General features: G+C 37.1%; 2 protein-coding genes across 5 annotated transcripts; both read right to left on the bottom strand.

Annotated features, from left to right (window-relative positions):
* Positions 1–3,258: 3,258 nt before the first annotated feature.
* On the bottom strand, positions 3,259–5,516 carry LOC121050543. Its single transcript, XM_040510925.1, has 2 exons — positions 5,373–5,516; positions 3,259–4,422 (listed from the first exon to the last, which is right to left on the bottom strand). Exon 2 carries the CDS (start codon positions 4,410–4,412, stop codon positions 3,513–3,515), a length of 900 nt encoding a protein of 299 aa, XP_040366859.1. The 5' UTR covers positions 4,413–4,422; positions 5,373–5,516; the 3' UTR covers positions 3,259–3,512.
* Positions 5,517–14,955: 9,439 nt separating this feature from the next.
* LOC112175788 (calcineurin B-like protein 7) lies at positions 14,956–18,226 on the bottom strand. 4 transcript variants are annotated; one of them, XM_024313535.2, is made up of 10 exons: positions 18,083–18,183; positions 17,475–17,547; positions 17,215–17,345; positions 17,026–17,108; positions 16,751–16,810; positions 16,444–16,552; positions 16,236–16,288; positions 15,825–15,905; positions 15,634–15,746; positions 14,956–15,339 (listed from the first exon to the last, which is right to left on the bottom strand). In XM_024313535.2, exons 3-10 carry the CDS (start codon positions 17,312–17,314, stop codon positions 15,285–15,287), a joined length of 654 nt encoding a protein of 217 aa, XP_024169303.1. In that variant the 5' UTR covers positions 17,315–17,345; positions 17,475–17,547; positions 18,083–18,183; the 3' UTR covers positions 14,956–15,284. The 4 variants fall into 4 exon arrangements, with proteins under 4 accessions (XP_024169303.1, XP_024169304.1, XP_024169302.1 ...); XM_024313536.2 differs by having other exon boundaries at positions 18,088–18,146; XM_024313534.2 differs by lacking the exon at positions 17,475–17,547 and having other exon boundaries at positions 18,083–18,226.
* Between the last annotated feature and the right edge of the window lie 1,733 nt (positions 18,227–19,959).

Here is a 19,959-nt window from a genome sequence, read left to right as displayed (position 1 = left end):
CCATCATTGTCCCTGCTCCCTATAGAAACATGAAGCATTTACATAGAATAAGTATACAACATATCACAGTGTAGAATAATAAAAAGGATTCGATAAAAGCATCGGCAAGTACCAGATCTGATCTCAGAAGTGCAGATGGCCGGCACCATCTCCTTGACCTTCGATTTTCATAGCAATATAAGGAAGAAAATTCATAAATAGGTAGAAACCAATCAGATGCAGTATAAAAATCAGATCCCTTTGAAGTTTAAAAGTTGAACAAAATAATGTGGAAGTATAGAAATGCAAAAAAGATGGACTGCTTCATATAGCCTACAGATATTTGGAACCAAATTGTGTGCATGAAAATTTGTTCATTGACAGTGCGTGTCATCTGAAATGCAGAAAAAAGGGACTGCTTCATATATATGTTATTAGTGATTGAAATAATAAACGTAACAAACAAAAAAAGAACCTTCTTCGATTGCACAAGGCAAGTATTGTCATGCACCATAACAAGTTTAAAACTAGGTTTATTCAAACTGATTTAGCTTAAATTCCACAGAAGCGGAAACTAGGGAGAGTTGTAATTAACACGCACTCAGACACACATAAAAAAGTTTAGTGCTGTCTGCTTTTACTTCTGAAACACCAAACGCTTTGAAGAAACTAATTAAACTGCCAAATACATGGATATACAATGGCAGCACTATGCATGATATGCTGATATTTTCATGTTTAGCTCCAGTTCAACAATCTGGGAATGAGAGTAGCAGTAAGCATACCAACCGCAGACATCATGAGCAAAGGCCAATGCAGCCTCAATAGGGGTTTTGGTGGCTCGTCCTTGTCCACTTCCACAATTGGGGATCGACAAGGAACACACGTAATTCGATCGTCTGAGCCACTGGACAATACATTGACTGCAATGTGCATGACATGTATGTCAGTATGTGAGCAGGGCAAGCAAGCAATCATATGCTGATGATGATCAGTCCCTTCTTCTGCAGCATCAAAGTCATCAAGGCCCTCCATGCAAATAGTAGATGGCATCTGTCTAACAGCATCTTTCAAACTATCAAGTCCCACTTTCTCTGAGCCCTCAATGGACGATTCAGTAGCAGGAATAAGCATTGGGACATCTGAATACATGGCTTCCATTTCAAGCCCTAGGTACGTACATACCTTGACGATCATCAATATATCTTCCATTGTAAAACACATCCCCCTCCACCCCCTCCCCCAAAACAAAAAGAAAAAGAAAAAAAGAACGAGTTCCTGTCAAATGAAATCTTCTTATGTGATTATGTTAATGTGCCTACACTGGACACTTCTTAACAAAGGAAAAATTATTGAGCTCTAGCTTGGACATCTATTGATGATATGTATTTCAAGTCAGAAAGAAAATAATAGAGCTACTAATGAGGTTTTTACCAGAGTTGAAGTTATAAGCAATCTAGTTTAATAATAAACAAGGTGAAACACTAGAGTGCTGAATGCAGAAGCTATGCTATGGAATAATCTTTAGTGGTTTTTATTTTTTTCCTTTGGCTCCTCTCATCAACTTTATGCTCTGCAGAGGCTAGCACTTGATGTCTTCTGCATCTGTGATCGAGAAAAAGGCATTATAAGTGTCTGTTATGTTTGCAATGCAATCATATCTAATCTTGAACCAAGTGTCGAGCAAAAAGCTGAGAAATGATGTAGGTAATGTCCCTGAGAAATAGAAACCAAACTAAAAATCATACACGTTTTGGGTTAGCATAAGATCTAGTATAAGAGGTGTTTTGGCTAGGATTATATGGAAAATTAATTGTTTTTTTTTTTAATCTCTTTTCCAATAATGTTAATATGAATACTAATTAAGATTTTCATTAAGATGGGGCTCAAAGTCCATTTGTATAGAGGAGAGACACCAATCTTGAAGACTGAAATAAAATATGAGGAGCTCTGGAGCTGAGCAGTGTATCACAATAATAAATGTTTATAAGCTATGAAGCAATCATGTGATATGTCAAAGTTCAGTAATGTAGATTAACTGAACTAACATTGTAATTTATGGAGAGTAAAATCATAGATTGTGGGTAGGCTTTCACAAATAGTAAATAGTCGATATCCATATCCATAAAATGAAGATTCATATGAGACGAAGCTAGTTTACTGGATATTATAACTAACTGGAATAAGCATAGTACAACGATTTCTTGAATCATACCTGTACTGTTGCAGCTGAGCAAGATAGCTTTCACAAACTTTTTGTAGCCTGTAAATCAAATCAAGGGGTGGTACAAGTAACTTCATTTATTTGATAATATATATATATATATATATATATATATATATATATATTCATAAATTCAAGTTGCTAGTTGAAATGCTGAAATTATAATCTAAACTGCTTCCGTATATACTTCTTCAACTCCGTTTGTAAGACCACGCACATTGCAATTCAAAGCCACAGGACTACACTTCAATATAGACGGGAAAAGCCCTGTAATTGCAAGCATCACATAACTCTCTGGAAAAAACTAGAGGTGCGATCATACACGTACAAGTGCAAATTTCAGTAGTAAATTAAGTACCAACATCCAAGTAGACAACTGCAAAGGAAAGAGTAAAGAAAAGAGCACCTCCTGGCAGCAAAAGCAACCATTGTCGAGATATGGACCAAGGAAGAATAAGAAACTGTTAGTAGTAACTGAAGCAATTTACAAACAAAAGAGATCCCTCTATGATTGGCCAAGAGATGTATTGTCATGCTTTTAACAAGTTAAAAGTAATACATTATTCAGATCAATTCTACTCAATTTCCACAATTTCACAGTAACAGTATATACCTACAATACATACATAAAAAAGTTTAAATCTGTTTGCATCTACTCTTGAAAATCCAAATGCTTTAAAGAAACAATTTTAACAGCCCAGTACATGGTCAATGGCACTACATCTACACGAAATGTTTTGAAATTTTAAAAACCTTGCTTTAGGAAATCAAGCAAGCATCACAAAACCTGCAAAACTAGTGCAATACAGAGAAATCCAGAAGATCATGAAGCAGAACTATACAGGAAAAACCCTGTACCTCCAGGAAAAAAAAAACCGTGATCATATGCAAGTTACAGTAGTACGTAACTACATAACTATCAATCACACTATCAACAGCCAAACACACAAGTGCAAAGCAAAGAAGAGAGCACTTCCTGCCAGCAAAAGTTCCCTTGACTAACAAAGAATAAGAAACTGTTGGTGGTAATTGAAGTAACTAACAAACGAAAAAGATCCCTCTTGGATTGCACAAGAGAAGTATTCTCATGCCCCATTAAAACTTCAACACTAAGTTTATTCAGATAAATTTCATTTAGTTGCCACAGACACTTGAAAGTTGTAATAAACACAGACATACACGCACAACATAAGTTAAACTCTATCTTCATCCATCTACTGAAAATCCAAATGCTTTGAAGACTCTAATTTAAAAGCCAAATACATGGCCACTAGCACTGCATCATAAATGATATGCTGATATTTCATCCTTAGCTCCGGTTCAACAATCTGGGAATGAGTGTAGCACTCAGCATACCAACTGCAGACATCATGAGCAATGGCCAATGCAGCCTCAATTGGGGTTTCAATGCCTTGTGCAATTCCACAATTGGGGATCGACACAAGGGACACCTGTGGTTAGTCTTGAGCCACTGGACAATGCAATCTTCATGATAGATATGCGAGCAAGGCAAGCGAGCAATCACATGCTGCTGCTGATGATCAATCCCTTTTTTCACATCACCAGAGGTATCAAGGCCCTCCATACAAATAGTACATGGCATCTGTCTAAAAGTAGCTTCCAAACTATCAAGTCTCACTTTCTCCAAGTCCTCAATGGATGATTTAGTTGCCGGAGTAACCTTGGGGACATCATACCTGGATTCCATTGTAAGCCTTTGAAGCATAATTTGCTGATCATCAGTATACTTTCCATTAATCCATAAGGATAGAGTGACATCCCCTGCACCAAGATTACTTGCATTGTCCAAGAGGTGGACGGTCACATCCCCTAAGAACACAATAATATGCCTCCCAGGGACGGTGACATCAATCACACCAAATAGTTTCTCAAGAACAACTGGCTGCTCATGTCCCGGGACACCAATGTTCGAAAGTTGCTCGGCCAGCAGCTTGGTATAATAACGCCTTTTGGATGATTTCTTGACAGAAGAGAGAGAAACTAAAAGCAGTGTACGAGCTATGAGTTTTGCAGGAGAAAAAACGGTGGCATCTGGAGTGTCAACCCAGCTTCGTCCGTATATCTTGTAGTAACCCAGTCTAATTTTTGTATCCGCACCGCTTGGGATTTTAATTTCGGGTGCTAACCTTGGATCTCTTGGATGTGTATCTGTTGCACCACTCCAAAAATAATGCCTCTCAGGGGACATGCTCAAATAACTGATATCAAGTGGAGAATGAAAATTATTAGTTGTGCTCATCAGAGTCAAGGTGCTTGTGTGTGTGTGTGTGTAAGCCCGCTAGTTAGCCTTAAATCAATAAGGAAAGGCCCTTCTCCTAGCACATGTTTAAATGTTTATGTTTAGTTTTGGAAAGTACTCAAAATCCAAATTAGTTTGGATAAGCACTTCTTCCTATTGTTTTTCCTTACGCCTCGAAGCTTCAGAATTCGAGTCATCTTTAAAGATAATCAGTACAAGAAAATCCACTTTGTGAGGTAGTTGGACGAGTAAACGATCTTTGATTTGGTTGATTTATAGTACAGATTAAAAAGAACACTTTGTAATGTACACAATAATTAGTAGTCTACTAATTTTTTAGGTTTTGATCTTAGGGGAGGAGAAATCCAAACTTGGGAACTCATCCAACATTGTGCAAAGAAAGACCATTAGATCAAGGCTCAGTGCGATTATTTAACAAGCTCTAAAAGCTGCCATCAGAATCTTCCAAACAGCAGAAGATTTGCAGAGTAGGAAAGAAATTCCTCGGATGTTTGGCTTGGGTTAGAAATTCCTTGTTGAAGGAAAAGAGGGGTCAATCAATAAAACTGACACCCTCGAACCCCCTGGGAAAAACTGTCAATTGTTTTGATTCATCTTGGCATCATGTCCTAGAACCCTCTGGTGATTCTAGCATATATAAGAATTAGTCCAGATTTATCTAATGAACCCACGAACATACAACAGTAATTCAACTACAGAAAAGTAAATTCTTCTCCTTTATCACACCCAATTTAATGGGGGCCTTGAATTTATATTAAAAAAAAAAAAAAAAACTGTATTTCCATCGAGTTTCTTAGGCCTTGGATAAATTAAGAAGATGAACAAACCAATAAAGCAAATCAAAAAATCAACTAAGCAAATCATTAGACAAATTGGAGCACTACTTACATGGTGAGGCAACTCCTTCTCTTCGCCAAAAACAACAGAGACAATAGACAGAGGATGGCGTCGGTTGATGAGGCCGGGTGCGTGCTATCGGAGCCCCCCCCAAAATATTCTAATAAATATACCACCAAACTCTTACTTTTTTGTCTTTTTGTGAAAGCCCAAACTCACACAAAATATAGATTGCATCACACAATTTTTTTTATAAAAAAATTTATCCTATTCATGTCATATAATCCTAAAAGGATTGGTACAAAACGTTTAAAAAATTCTGATAAAAAATAAATAAATAAAAAATTTTAGAAAATTCTATAAGCTACCTGGTCTATATTCAACAACCTTGTGATGTAATTTGTTATAAATTTAATGGTAGAAAATAAAACAACTCAACTTAAAAATAATTATTTCCATCATTAGATAAGGTTGAACATAATTTCCTTGATCAATTAATAAATTCATATAATTTTAGTTTAAACAATTCAGATCTACATCTAAATAGACAAAACATAAGAAGTTAAAAATATAAAACCGTCACTGTTTTATTTTTACATCCTAATTTGCTTAATACACATACCATATTTTTATAAAATTTTAAATTCCTTTTCTATCATTTCCTCATCTCTATCTCTACTACTATAAATCGAAGTCATCTTTTGGTGTCAAAGGCTTCACCAAAATTTAGATTCGACATATATGCCTTTTGAATAAAATAAACCTAAACTTCATATAAAACACATCTAAAATTAATGTCATTATGGTAAGATATCAAAATCAAATAAAAGAATATCAAAAAAGAAGAAAAGAGTCGGTTAGAAACACAATTTCAATCCATATATACACGTTGTTGAAGAAACATAAAAAATCAAGAACTCTCCTCCTTTGACTCTTTAACAACTCGACGACAAGATATCAATGAAATATTTGTTCATGATCTTCTTGGTGAATTTACTAATTAATATAACAAACAATTAAACTCATTCATCGAACTAGTAAAGCTCGAAAACATCATCAAAGCTTTCCATGTAAAGCAATCCGAGGTATAGATCTCTACCATCTGCCAGTGCCGGCCCTGAGGCTAGGCGAAGCAGGCCCAAGCCTAGGGCCTCATATTTTAGGGGCCTCAAAAAATTTTATTATGTAGGCCTGCAGATAATAAAAAAAAAAAAAAAAAGAATCAATCTAAACCACTTTGTGTCTTCGTACACGCAACATGGCCCTCTGTTTTCAATACTTCCATAGTTCCATCAGATTGAGACGCAAAGCAGCAGAGAGGAGATGATTTTCCTCTTTCTAAGTTCAAGTTTTTGAAGCTCTTTCTCAATCCAAGACAAAAATCCAATTGTGATTGAACATCTCAGAAGGTTTCCTCGGTGGCTATCGAAAATCCAATTGTGATTGAGAGGATCAGATGAAAAAGTAAATTCAAGAGATTGAAGAGTTGATTTTATCTTCCAAAAACGCAAAAAGGTAAGATCTTTGAAGGTTTTTATTTTTGATTTTGAAGAAATTTTGGTTTTTTCGTTCTATATTTGTGTTTTTGATGCTCTTGGCCTCTTGTATTCCATTCCTTTTCAATTTTGGTTTGAAACATGTAATTATGAAATCATGATTTATAACAGTTAATGAGCATGATGTTTTGAGAAAGCTGATGATCATGTTACTGGTCACGTAACTGACCAAGTAACTGTAACTGGTCACGTAACTGACCATGTAACTGACCATGTCACTGACCAAGTAACTGGTCATGTAACTGGTCATGTAACTGACCATGTCACTGACCAAGTAACTGACCATGTCACTGACCAAGTAACTGTAACTAGTCATGTAACTGGTCAAGTAACTGACCATGTCACTGACCAAGTAACTTTGAGCACACTCTTGTATTAATTACAAGATCATAGCTGTGAGTTTCTTCAAATTGAACAACTCTGTACCTACCACTTGATTTATCCAACTTAATGATATCTAAGTAGATTATAGCAAAGAGAATCCAAGCAGAGAAGCCATTGTTTTGGGTGTGACATGTTTATATAGTTTATTGAACTTCATCTTCTTCTTTTTTTCTAAACCAGGTTTGAGTAATTTAAGACTTTTGAAGAGAATTTTGGGCTTTTGTTTGATTTGGACAAGTTAAGGTCTGCAGATAGAGATAGTTTGAAGAGTTTTTGTGCTAACGTTACAAATTTATTGAAGCATGGCGAGATTTCTGATCTTAATGAAGATGATCTATATCATGACTTACGAATGTTGAGTGAAGATTTACCCAATGAAACAAAAAGAGCTATTGAGGTGTTGAATTATATAAAAGAAGTTGATGGCTGTTATCCAAATGCTTGGATTGCTTATAGGATTTTGCTAACTATACGAGTCACAGTTGCCTCTGCAGAAAGAAGTTTTTCAAAGTTGAAATTGATCAAATCTTACCTTCGGTCTACTATGTCATAAGAGAGATTGAGTGGTTTGGCTATGATATCTATTGAAAAAGATATTGTTGGAAAACTTGATTATGTAAATTTGATTAGTACCTTTGCATCTAAAAATGCAAGACGAGTCATATTTCAGTGATACTTTAAAATTAGGATATTTTTTTCTTTTGTAATGTTTGAGCATTTATTTTGGGGCCTCAAATTTTTTCCCGCCTTGAGCCTCTAAACTCACAGGGCCGGCCCTGCCATCTGCTACCAGAATTTGATTCTTTTTTCCGATTTCGATGAGCCCCTCGTCTCGTCCCTTGATGATGAAGTTTTGCTATTTAGATTCCTAGGACATTTAGAGAGGGATCTTATGGTAATGGTTGTGAGAATGGGTTTTTGCAGAGAAAAACGTACGATGGGGCGAAGTTGTTGTGGGCCGGGTCGGTTCAGTAACCCGCACCGTATTATTTGTAAGCAAGCAGGCGGGTATCGCTTAGAGTATATAAATAGTAATGTGAAGCTCCCTCCCACTGCTGATAGATTCAAATTCAAATTGGGATTCTCATTTCCACAGCGACCGCTCCAGGTAAGCCCTCTCGTTCTCTTCTCTGCTAGGGTTTGCAAGTTCGTATCAATTAGAATGGATCAAAATTGGCGAAATAGTTATACGCGACTACTCTTTCAGGCTCGCGGACCTTGATTGCTTCTTAGATTTGTGCGGACTTTGATTTGATTGTGCTTAAGATGTTGAACAAGGTAATATCACTCTTATGGATCTCTCTTATCTTGAGCTAATACTGTGAATCTTGCCTCCTTGGCACGGCATTGTTTGCATTTAGTGATCATTTGATGTCGACAGTCTGATTTTCGTTGTCCAAAACTGTGCCTCATTGACAACCAAGAAGACTACAAAAGTCTGGAACTCTGATTTGTTTTAGCTGTTTATCCCTTAATAATTTTCAACTCTTCTGCATATGTATTTTTCTGTTACTCATTTTCTTTATTATTTGTTAATGTTAGCGTCTGCTCGAATTGGCGAAGAAACCCACACCAAAATCAGTACATTTCGTGCTGCAATGCCCAAAGGTATCTCTCCGGTGCCAAGCATTTCAGACTGAAAAGCCAACAGTTGTCTCTCCGGCACCGGATATTCCGCATACACCGGGTGGACCAGATGTGTCCCTCATTGACCGTATCCTGCTCATTGGTTTCCCATTTCTACCTGATGATATTCAGCTTGAGGTTGATCAAGTGATTCTCGACCATATAGGAGATGTGTTCAATCATATTCCTCAGCAAGGGAATAATGATGAAAGGGAGGTTCCATTCAATGTTGTTATGTTACCTGAGGAAGAAAATAACAGGTATGTATGCTTCTGACTCTCTGATTCTTTTGTTCATAGAAATTGTGTTCCTTTTCTTTTTGAACAGTAACATCCCTGTTTTTTTTGAGTTCTGTAACATTCAATATCCCCTTGCCACTATCAATTTGTGCAAGTGACCATGACAACGTTTCTGTAGGGATGTTTTGGAACTTATGAAAAGGGCAACTGAATTGAATTCTCAGGTTAGGACTTAGGAGGGTTTGTGTGGATAAATAGAAACCTAAGATTAGGCAGATTGAGTCAATAATTGAATTGAGTTGTCAGATTTAAAAGTGCATTGTGTATTCTGTTTTTTTTCTTTTCTTTTAGAAGAAACAGCTTTTTATTGAAAAAGCAAAATCGAGTTACAGGGAGACGGACAAGGAGTCTGCTTTAAAGATCTAAAGAGGGCAGCTAGGGCTATAGTCCTAGCATCTCGTCTAATAATACTAATCAAGGCTTAGGGTCTTCTACTACAGCTGCTTGCCAGTTAAGAATAATGGAAGAAAGATTATAATCCTTGAATTCCTTTGAAATAGAAACCCATAAGGATGCCCAGAACTTGACTCTCTCCCACAGGTCTTCCTTCTCCACCCCTCCATAGTTTTCAAATAATCTTTTTTTTCTTTCCATCCAGACCACCCATACTGCTTCTAGCACCCCACAACCCCAAAGTGTTCTGGCCTTTCTACCTTTACCAAAAGCTATAGGGTTTTCTCTTAGCAAGTCACTTCTCTCTAATGGAGTTGTCCAGTCCACTCTTGCCTCCCTAAATAATTTTTTCCATAAGAAATTAGCCACTTCACAATTCACGAAGACATGATCAGCACTTTCTCCTTGAACTTTGCATAAAATACACCAGTGAGGGGAAAAACAACTTCCCGGACTTCTCCTTTGAAGAACATCACATGTATTTGTCTTCCCCGGTAACACAAGCCATCCCAAAATCTTCACCTTAGTAGGGACCTTGACTTTCCAAATAAACTTTGCAGGAGCAAAAATTGGATTTGATCCACCACTAGTTAAGAAGCTATGGAAAGATTTGCATGAGAATTTCCCATTAGGCTCAAGCTTCCACCTCCTTTCATCTGCTTTGGACTCCACTAATCGGACATTTTCTAGCTTAACCATCAGCGAGGTAAACTCCTCAATCTCTTGGTCATTTAAGTTTCTTCTGAACCCAAAGTCCCAGCTCATTTGAAAAATGAGAGGGATAGCTAACCTTTCCACTGAATAGTTGGTGTGTCTTGATAGTGTGAACAACCTTGGAAAGTAGAATTTCAAGGGTTGATCCTCTAGCCAAGAGTCTTCCCAGAACCTCACTCTTTTGCCATTGCCTACAATTAGTTTATGACAAAGAGAATATTGGCTTATTCCGGCTGAAATATCCTTCCAAGGACTTCTACTTGATCCACCCACAATTGGCTTTGTGTCCCACCCATTCACATCATATCCATATTTGCTCCTTATTACAGCATGCCATAAGGACTCTCTCTCCAAAGTAAATCTCCAAAGCCATTTCCCTAGAAAAGACTTATTTTTTGCCAGTAGATTCCCAATTCCCAGCCCTCCTTTTTCTTTGCTTTTCGACACTATCTCCCAACGAACTAGATGGTCCTTCTTACCCTCTCTGACTCCATCCCAAAAAAAAAAATTTAGAAGAGACCTAATCTCTTTGCCACTCCCACAGGAATTTGGAATAGAGATAAATAGTATGTTGGGAGGCTGCTCAAAACTGCTTGAATAAATAGTGTATTCTGTTTTGCCAGCAATGTTCCACATTTACTTCACATTGTTTTGACATTGGTTCCAATAGTTTGATATCTTACTGTGCAATTGTCTAAATCATATTAGTTTCAATTTCAGGATTGGCAGTGTGGCATGGGCACGTATATTGGTTTTAGTTTTGTCTTTGCTCTCTACCTTCTCATCTGAGGATCTGATTGAGATCCTGAGACCACATCTCATTCGCTTCTTTCGGTATGCTGCATGTGTTGTATGGTGGCGGTGGGGTCTTTGGATTGCATATAGTGCTGCCAGTTCGTATGCTCCTCGGCTTTCTCTTGTTGTTATCAGGCTGATTTTCTGTCTTCCAGCTAGTTGCATTGCTTTGCTCCCCCCTGATTACATTGCATTGTTGCCTCCATTGACGATTGAGAGACTACCGCCCTCCTGCATTGAGAGACTACCATCCTCCTGCATCGAGACACTTTCACCTTCTTGCATTGAGACACTTTCACCCTCTTGCATTCAGACACTTTCACCCTCCTGCATCGTGAGACTTTCGCCATCATGCATTGCCAGGTTGACACTTGATTTTGGGACTCAGATGGAGGTTCAGTTTATTCTTCTTCAGCACATGGTCGATCGTTTATCTCTGCGGGTGGCTGATCTTGTACCTTGGGTTCCAGTCCGTGTTGTGATCATTGCTATGCGGTTTTGCATTTCATGCGGCTTCTGGTCTCTATCCCTGTCCTCATTGATGGTGGTAAGTATTTAGCTTTATCTTAATTCATCTTGACTTTCAATTCTACACATTTTGCTATTTTGGTTATATTTTAACTTTTCCTCTCTTTTTTATGTTGGTTTACAGCTTTACAGGTTATTCTTCCCCTGATAGCGAGGATTTGTGGATCTTGTACGTATTGGGTTGACAGCTGCATGTACAGGCTATACTTCCAGTGATAGCAAAGATTTCTGGAGCTTAGAGGATTATGACACCTAATATTGATTGATATTGAATCTTCGATGATCGGTACATACTTTAGTTGATGGATTTTCATGGGATAGGACATGTTGATGATATAGTTGATGTTTACATACCTGAGGAAACACAATCTGATTCACTCAGAAGCTGGCACTATCTCCTTGACCTTCCTTAGCAATACTATGGACAATGTTCATAAAAAGGCTAGGTATAAACAAATCAGATGCAGTGAAAAATCAGAACTCTTTTAAAAGTTGTACAAATGAAGTGGAAATATAGAAATGCAAAAAAGATGGACTGCTTCATATAGCCTACATGTATTTTGGAACCAAAATGTATGGATGGAACTTTTTTCATCGTCAGTGCCTATTATCTTAACTGCAGAAGAGATGACCTGCTTCCTATGTTAGTAGCGATTGAAGTAATAAACAAACAAAAAAAATAAAGACCCCTCTTCAATTGCAAGGCAAGTATTGACATGCACCATAACAAGTTTAAAACCAAGTTTGTTCAAACTGATTCAGCTTAATTTCCACAGAAGCAGAAACTAGAGAGGGTAGTAATAAATAAGCGCACAGATCTAGACACCCATAAACAATTTCAATTCTGTCTGTATTCACTTCTGAAAAACCAAATGCTTTGAAGAAACTAATTAAACTACCAAATACATGGACAATGGCACCACTATATACATGATATCCTGATATTATCATCTTTAGCAGCGGTTCAATAATCTGGCCTGGGAATGAGTGTAGCAGTCAGTATACCAACTGCAGACATCATCGTGAGCAATAGGGGCTTTGATGGCTCACGCACTTCCACAATTGGGAATTGGCACAAAGGACACACGTAATTCGTCTTGAGCCACTGGACAATGCAATCTGTATGATATGTATGTGAGCAGGGAAAGCGAGCAAACATGTGCTGATAATGATCAGTCCCTTCTTTCTGTTGCATCAATCAAAGTGATAATAGTACATGGCATCTGTCTATCATACCCTCAGTGGATGATTCAGTAGCAGGAATAAGCTTGGGGACATCTGAAAACACGGCTTCCATTTCAAGCCTTTGATACATACCGTGACGATCATCAATATATCTTCCATTGTACCATAAGGGCAGGTCACATCCCTTATGCCAAGATTACTTGCACAGTCTAAGAGGCGGACGGTCACCTCCCCAACCCACACAAGAATAGGCTTACCAGGGATGGCCACTTCGGCCAGATTAAATACACTTTTGATAACTGTGTCCTGCTCATGTAATGGGACACCAATGCTTGAAAGATTCTTAATTGACTATGATCTTTCTGTGATAACGCCTTTTGGATGATTTTCTGACATCAGAGAGAAGAACTCTAATTACTCTTTGCGCTACAAAATTTGGAGCATTAAAAACCGTGGCGTCTGGAGCCTCAATCCAGCTGCGTCCAAATACCATGCAGAATCTGAACCTGATTCTTGTGTCCAGACTCCAGACCACCTGGGATTTTGAGTCCGGGTCCTTGAATCTCTTGGGTGAGTTTGCATCACACTGCTGAAAAAATAACGCCTCTCGGTGGATTGCACAAGGGAGGTATACTCATGCCCCCTAAAACTTCAGCACTAAGTTTATTCAGATCAATTTCAGTTAATTGCCAGACACTTGAAAGTTGTAATAAACACAGACACACACACACAAAAGTTAAATTCTGTCTGCGTCCATCTACTGAAAATCCAAATGCTTTGAAGACTCTAATTTAACAGCCAAATACATGGCCACTAGCACTGCATTATAAATGATATGCTGATATTTCATCCTTAGCTCCGGTTCAACAATCTGGGAATGAGTGTAGCAGTCAGCTTACCAACTGCAGACATCATGAGCAATGGCCAATGCATGCAGCCTAGCTCAATGGGGGTTTTGATGCCTTGTGCAATTCCACAGTTGGGGATCTGCACAAGGGACAACTGTGATTAGTCATTAGTCTCGAGCCATTGGACAATGCAATCTTCATGATAGATATGCGAGCAAGGCAAGTGAGAAATTGCATGCTTCTGCTGATGATTTACCCCTTTTTCTACATACAAATAGTACATGGCATCTGTCTAACAGTAGCTTCCAAAGTCCAAACTATCAAGTCTCACACTCTCCAAGTCCTCAATGGATGATTTAGTTGCAGGAGTAACCTTGGGGACATCATACCTGGATTCCATTGTAAGCCTTTGAAGCATAATTTGCTGATCATCAGTAAATTATCCATTGATCATCCCCTACGCCAAGATTACTTGCAATATTGTCCAAAAGATGGACGTTCACATCCCCTAAGAACACAATAATGTGCCTCCCAGGGATGGTGACATCAGCAACACCAAATGGTCGTTACTCAAGAACAGCTGGCTGCTTATATCCTGGGCCATCATCTGGGTATAATAACACCTTTTGGATAATTTCTTGACAGCAGAGAGAGAAACTAATTAAAAACGAGCTACGAGCTTTGGATAATTAAAAACGGTGACCGGAGCCCCAATTCAGCTTCGTCCATATATCTTGTAGTAACCGTGTCCGCACCGCTTGGCCGGGATTTCAATTTCGGGTGCTAATCTTGGATCTGTATCAGTCACACCGCTCCAAAAATAATGCCTCTCGGGGGCCATGCTTAAATAACTGATATTAAGTATCAGTATGTAACTTGTAGTGGACGTCAGGTCAATGTGCTTATGTATATGTTAGCTAACCTTATACCAATGAAAGACTTCTATTTACAGCAGTTTGGGACTAATTGGGGGCTTGGAATAGGAAAATATTTCCCTTTCCTATGTTTGTAGGATCGGGAAGAAGATTTCTCCCTGAATGTTGATAAAGGATTTTGTACGATTGATAAAAGGAAAGGAAATTTTCTTCGTACAATCCTTTATTCGTCGGTGAAAGTACAATCCTTCATTCCTTCTAAACTTTTATGGGAAGCTTCTGTCGACGAACTATTGAATATTTTCAGGCTCATTGGCTCAACGTACGTTGACAGTCATAAACTCAAGCCTAATCCGCTTTGGCCCAGGGCCAGCCTCGCTGGTTAACACTGTCATCTTCTTAGCCAAGGTATTTTTCTTGGACATTGGACATCGACAGAATATTTTTCAATTGAAAAGTACGAAAAGCAATTAACTTTTCACCGGAGTTCGGGAAAGCAAATTTCAGTAGACTATAAACAATCTAAACTAACATGTACATTTTATGTAAATTAAACAGTTAAATTACAGAAACGTCCTCCTGATCAAAACATATACTGCTGAACGTGGAGGCTATGCTATGGATTAAACTTCTCTTTCTTCTGGTTCCTTCCATCATCTTTGTGCTCTACACATGGAGCCTCACTACTAGATGTGTTGAGACATCCACGGAGAAAAGGCTTTGCTAGTGTCTATTATCGATCTTTACCATGCAATCGTATCTAATCTGGAACTCCGGTGTTGAGCACAAAGCTGGGAAATGCTATTGTTATGTCCCTAGAAAACAGAAAACAAACTTGAGATTCTGAAACTTTGATGAACATGTAATTTCAAGTAAGCATATTAAGTTGACCAAAAATGACTGCAGAAGTTCATAAGTTGGACAGCTGCTGGTTAATCAGGACGTCTATACTCCAATTACCAAATCAGATTTCTTATTTCAGGAATGGCTACATGCATGTAAGTGTATGTAACAGACAATTAAATTAGAGCTGAATGGCCTAGGGCCGAATAGAAGTAAGAAATGAAACCGGTGCTGGTGAAATTAATATATAGCCTTTTAGGACTCACTTTAGATATGGAAGAGTCATATTCTTTATAAGAGATGGATGCTTTGCCACATATTCCTTCCACTCTTCTTGATCAATTTTTCCATCTGCTTTTATATCTGCCTCCATCATTGTCTATACAGGAACATGAAGCTAAGTATTTTGAATAACAAGTAAAATACAACATATAACAAAGACCAGAATGATCAGAACCTTGTCAACGATTGATTCGATAACATCATTGGTAAGTACCAGCTCTGATTCTCCTAAAAGGGCTACCACCATCTCCTTCACCTGCCTCAGCAATATTGCAGACAACATGCATAGACACAGAAAAATCAGATCTATTTAAAAGATGAACAAGAGAGGTGGAAATATGTGAATGATGGGATATAGCCTATTAGATAAATAAGTTCTTCGGAATCACAATTAACTCTGCACAAAATGTTCAGAAAGATCAACAGTAATGTTATTTGAATGTAATAAGATGGATCACTTCATATGTTAATGGCATTTATCGTTTACAAGGACTCAAGGAGCAATGTAAAAGTAGGAAACCAGCACAATAGCTAATGTCACACTACATGAACTACAATCAAGAGGAGAAATAGCAGCGATTTTCACCTCATCACGCTCAATGTAGCCCGTCTGTCGTAGATCATACAATCTAAATGCAACTGCAAAGTATATACTTCCACTATTTAGTAGCTAGTCATACAGTATGATTGATAGTTAATTGTAGGGAAGAATACAATCCCTTCTGCACACACTAAATGCAAGCAAAAGAAAATAGAAAAGAGAAGAAAACACAATATGGAATTGAAGATCATACATGAAATTTTGTCTGCTTCAGAAGCATTTGGATGAAAAATGCTCAATGACCGAACGAATTCTCCAAATTCAATTACCCCATTACGCTTGACATCAAACAAATCAAATACCTGCAATGACATAATGCTAAGTGTTAGAATAGATCTTCCATTTTGAATTGGGGTTACTTCTTTATTCTTGAATAGATTCTTGGTGAAAGTTCTTAGGCAAATGAGTAACACTTCCTACTCTTAATTTGTTGAGAATCTCCAAAAGAAAATCTAAAAGATAAATTCAAGCAAATCAAGAATGATATAAAATACACCAACCCTGTCTGCAAAAAGATTCTGCTTACTGCTGCTTTGAAATAGTGCAAGTTGGAATTCTTCCTGTTCATATAATCATGTCAAACATTTAGTGCCATGGCTTCTTAAAAAATGAATTGTTAAAGATTCTGATTTGACTTTTAAGGTATAACTATAGCTTTCAGAGTTCATATCCAACAGTAAATCCTTACCAAACAAAGATAAAAATAATCAAACAGTAAGTCATCTCAAGGAACATTTCAAAAGATTCAAAATGCAAACCTTAGCTAGAAGTGTACCTTGTGTAGAAGGCCATCTTTAATTATGGAATTGCTTATTTTCTTAAACAGATCATACAAGGCCTCCACTTCATTTACGGTAACTGCCAAGTAATTGAAGTGCTAGAAATTTAGAAACCTTTCAAACTAGTTTGTAGTTCTAACGTGTAATAAGTAATCAAAGCTACTACTATCGAATTCCGTACTTACAAGCAGTTTCTGAAGCAAGGATAATAGACTCCTCAAATCCAGTCCTATGTCTATCAGCTTTGGAACTCTTGAAGCAAAAGCAGCTCATGAAAGGAGGCATGATTCCAATAAAAGATTATCTGAGTCTTGATCTGCCAGCATCCAATGAAAAATTAATGCATCAAAAAAATGTTTAGGTATATTGTTTGTAGCTAGTTTCATCTTAGCATTCACAAAAGCCAAAAGAAAATCCCAACACCAAGAAATTGAGAGAATCTGACCTGCCCTACAAGTTCTGCATGTTGAAAATAAAAATGAATTGACCCTTAAAACTATTATCCAGGATCAAATCTTCTGCAAATTCAAAAATTTCAGGCACCCATTTGCCAAAAATGGGGGTGAAATCAAATCCTCAGTCAAAAGCTATTAGCAGGTAATACTCTATCAAAAGATCATGATCTCAATCTGGATACATGGTTGCATTTTGATATAGGCCTAGATCTAGCAAGAACGTTGGAAAACAAAAAAAATCCAGTACGGAACTCTTCCATTATTCCTAATGAACATGGATTCAAAGCTAGCACCTATACATAACATGAACAAAAAGTCAACTAGAATAAACAGAGGCACTACTGCTTTCACAGTCATGAAATTTCCAACCCCCAAAAAGCAAATCATTTTCAGATATCTTCTTTCCATTCAATCTTCCCCAATAAACAAAGAAAATGGAAGCAACCCAAAATCTCAACCAGGTTCAGCTCACCACATGCAAACCATTTTCTATTTTCTTCCCAACACAACTCAGAAAAGTAATACTACTTTACTAAAAGTGACATATATGAGTCATGAAAAAGGTTGCAGATTAGTTATTTCGGTTTGGGAAACTGACCTGACCTGGTTGAGTGCTGTTTCGTAGGCTGTACTCCACTAGTCCAAGAACAAGAAGTCTGTTTCTTATTGCTTATTGGCTTTTCTGGTGTCAAATGTACCTATATCCTGGTAATCGTTTTCTGAAGCTAACATCATTTTCTCCGTTTTGCCTCCCACCCTTTTTTTTATTTTCTATATTTAAAATCAACGGTTGACTACACAAGCTTCAAGTAAACCGTGCTCCTATCTGTCATCATATATATATAATGTCGCTTTCGAAGCTGGAATTAATTAAACAATCTGATATGCTGGCTCCTGGCTTGCCCGGCAGTCTGGTGGAATTATTCGATCCAATATTCCAAGTATCAATAAAATATGAACATGAAAAAATTAGGTGATGTAATTTTAGAAGATATTGGAAAATGTAAGAAGAATTATGATTTTAATATCAAATCAAACCTTGCGTGCGTCGTGCGATGCGGGCTTGAAGCAGTAGCAGCCTTAGGGCATCTCCAACAGAGTAGCTAAACTCAATTTTTAGCTATATATAACTATTTCTAATGCAAAATTCAGCTCCAACAGACTAGCTATAGGTAAGTTAAATTTAACTATAGCTAAAATGGTTAGCTATATTTAGCTAGAGTACCCTACATAGCTAAAGCAAAAGTTATATTTCTCTCTCTTTTTTTGTCCACGTGTCAGTTTATGATTTGATAAGATATAGTTATTATTTACAAATAGCTACCATTGCTGGAGCAACATTGCTAAATCAATAGCTATATTTCACAACTTTAACTAAATTTTACTAAAAAACAATTTATACTGTTGGAGATGCTCTTAGATCATGTGGGCCATCTCGGTTCCTCTGACAGATGGCCCGTACAACTAAGTTTTTGTTTATTTGTTATTATATTTTTTTATATATTTTTATACAAATCTTAGAAGAGCAAAAAGATCATAAATGGTGGATCTGTTTTCGCGTATACGATCTTTAACTTTTGAAATGGCTAAACTTCTCCTTTATTTCCTCTTAGAAAATCAGTGCCGGCCCTGAGGGCTGCCACCTGAGGCAGCCGCCTCAGGCCACCGGCTCCCGGGGGCCTCCGTAGTTTCTGTAGATATGTTAAAGATAGTATATATATTTTGTTTGCTTTTCCAAAGAATAAATGGCTTGTTGCTTCAACGGAACTGAAAGTAGTTTGAGTCTTTACCACCAAGGTTCGAATCCCAGCTTCCCATTCCTCTTTTCACTTCTCTTTTTTTTATTCAATCTCTTTTAATTAAGTTAATTTTTTCTTGGACCCAACCATCCCACCGTTTTTTTTTCTTCTTCCTTTTCCATATAAACTTTTCTTTTTCTTTTTCCATATGACTAACTAGTTTAATTCAGAAATTTATGTAGGGAATAAAAATTCATATACTTTTGTTTTATTATATTTCATATTTATTTTTATTCAAAATACATGATTTTGTATTTCATATATATACATACATATATATGGGAGACCACATTTTAATTCTTTGCCTCAGGCCATTAGAATCTCAGAACCGGCCCTGTAGAAAATCATGTGATGATTGTCTTGTTAATGATCGTCACATGTTAATTCACTAACCATATGATTAGCCATGCCACTTGCAACGAATAAAATTAATTTTGAAAATAAAAAATGGATAAAATAATTTGAAAATTACCCCATATATATATATATATATGGCACTTTTACTAAAGGATTCCTTTTTTCTTAATCATTTTAAGGGTTCATTTATGAGACTTAGTACTTTTCAATCACATATCAACACCTTGACCGTTCATTTCTTAGGAATCCATGAATAGATTACTTCTATAAATTTTCAGCTTAATTGATGATCATTAAAGTATCAAACTAGATTAAATCA

Source organism: Rosa chinensis, chromosome 7 (genome assembly GCF_002994745.2).
Source record: "Rosa chinensis cultivar Old Blush chromosome 7, RchiOBHm-V2, whole genome shotgun sequence".
NCBI lineage: Eukaryota > Viridiplantae > Streptophyta > Magnoliopsida > Rosales > Rosaceae > Rosa > Rosa chinensis.
Note: the sequence above shows the minus strand (reverse complement) of the source record. Positions and strands in the feature narration are given on the sequence as shown.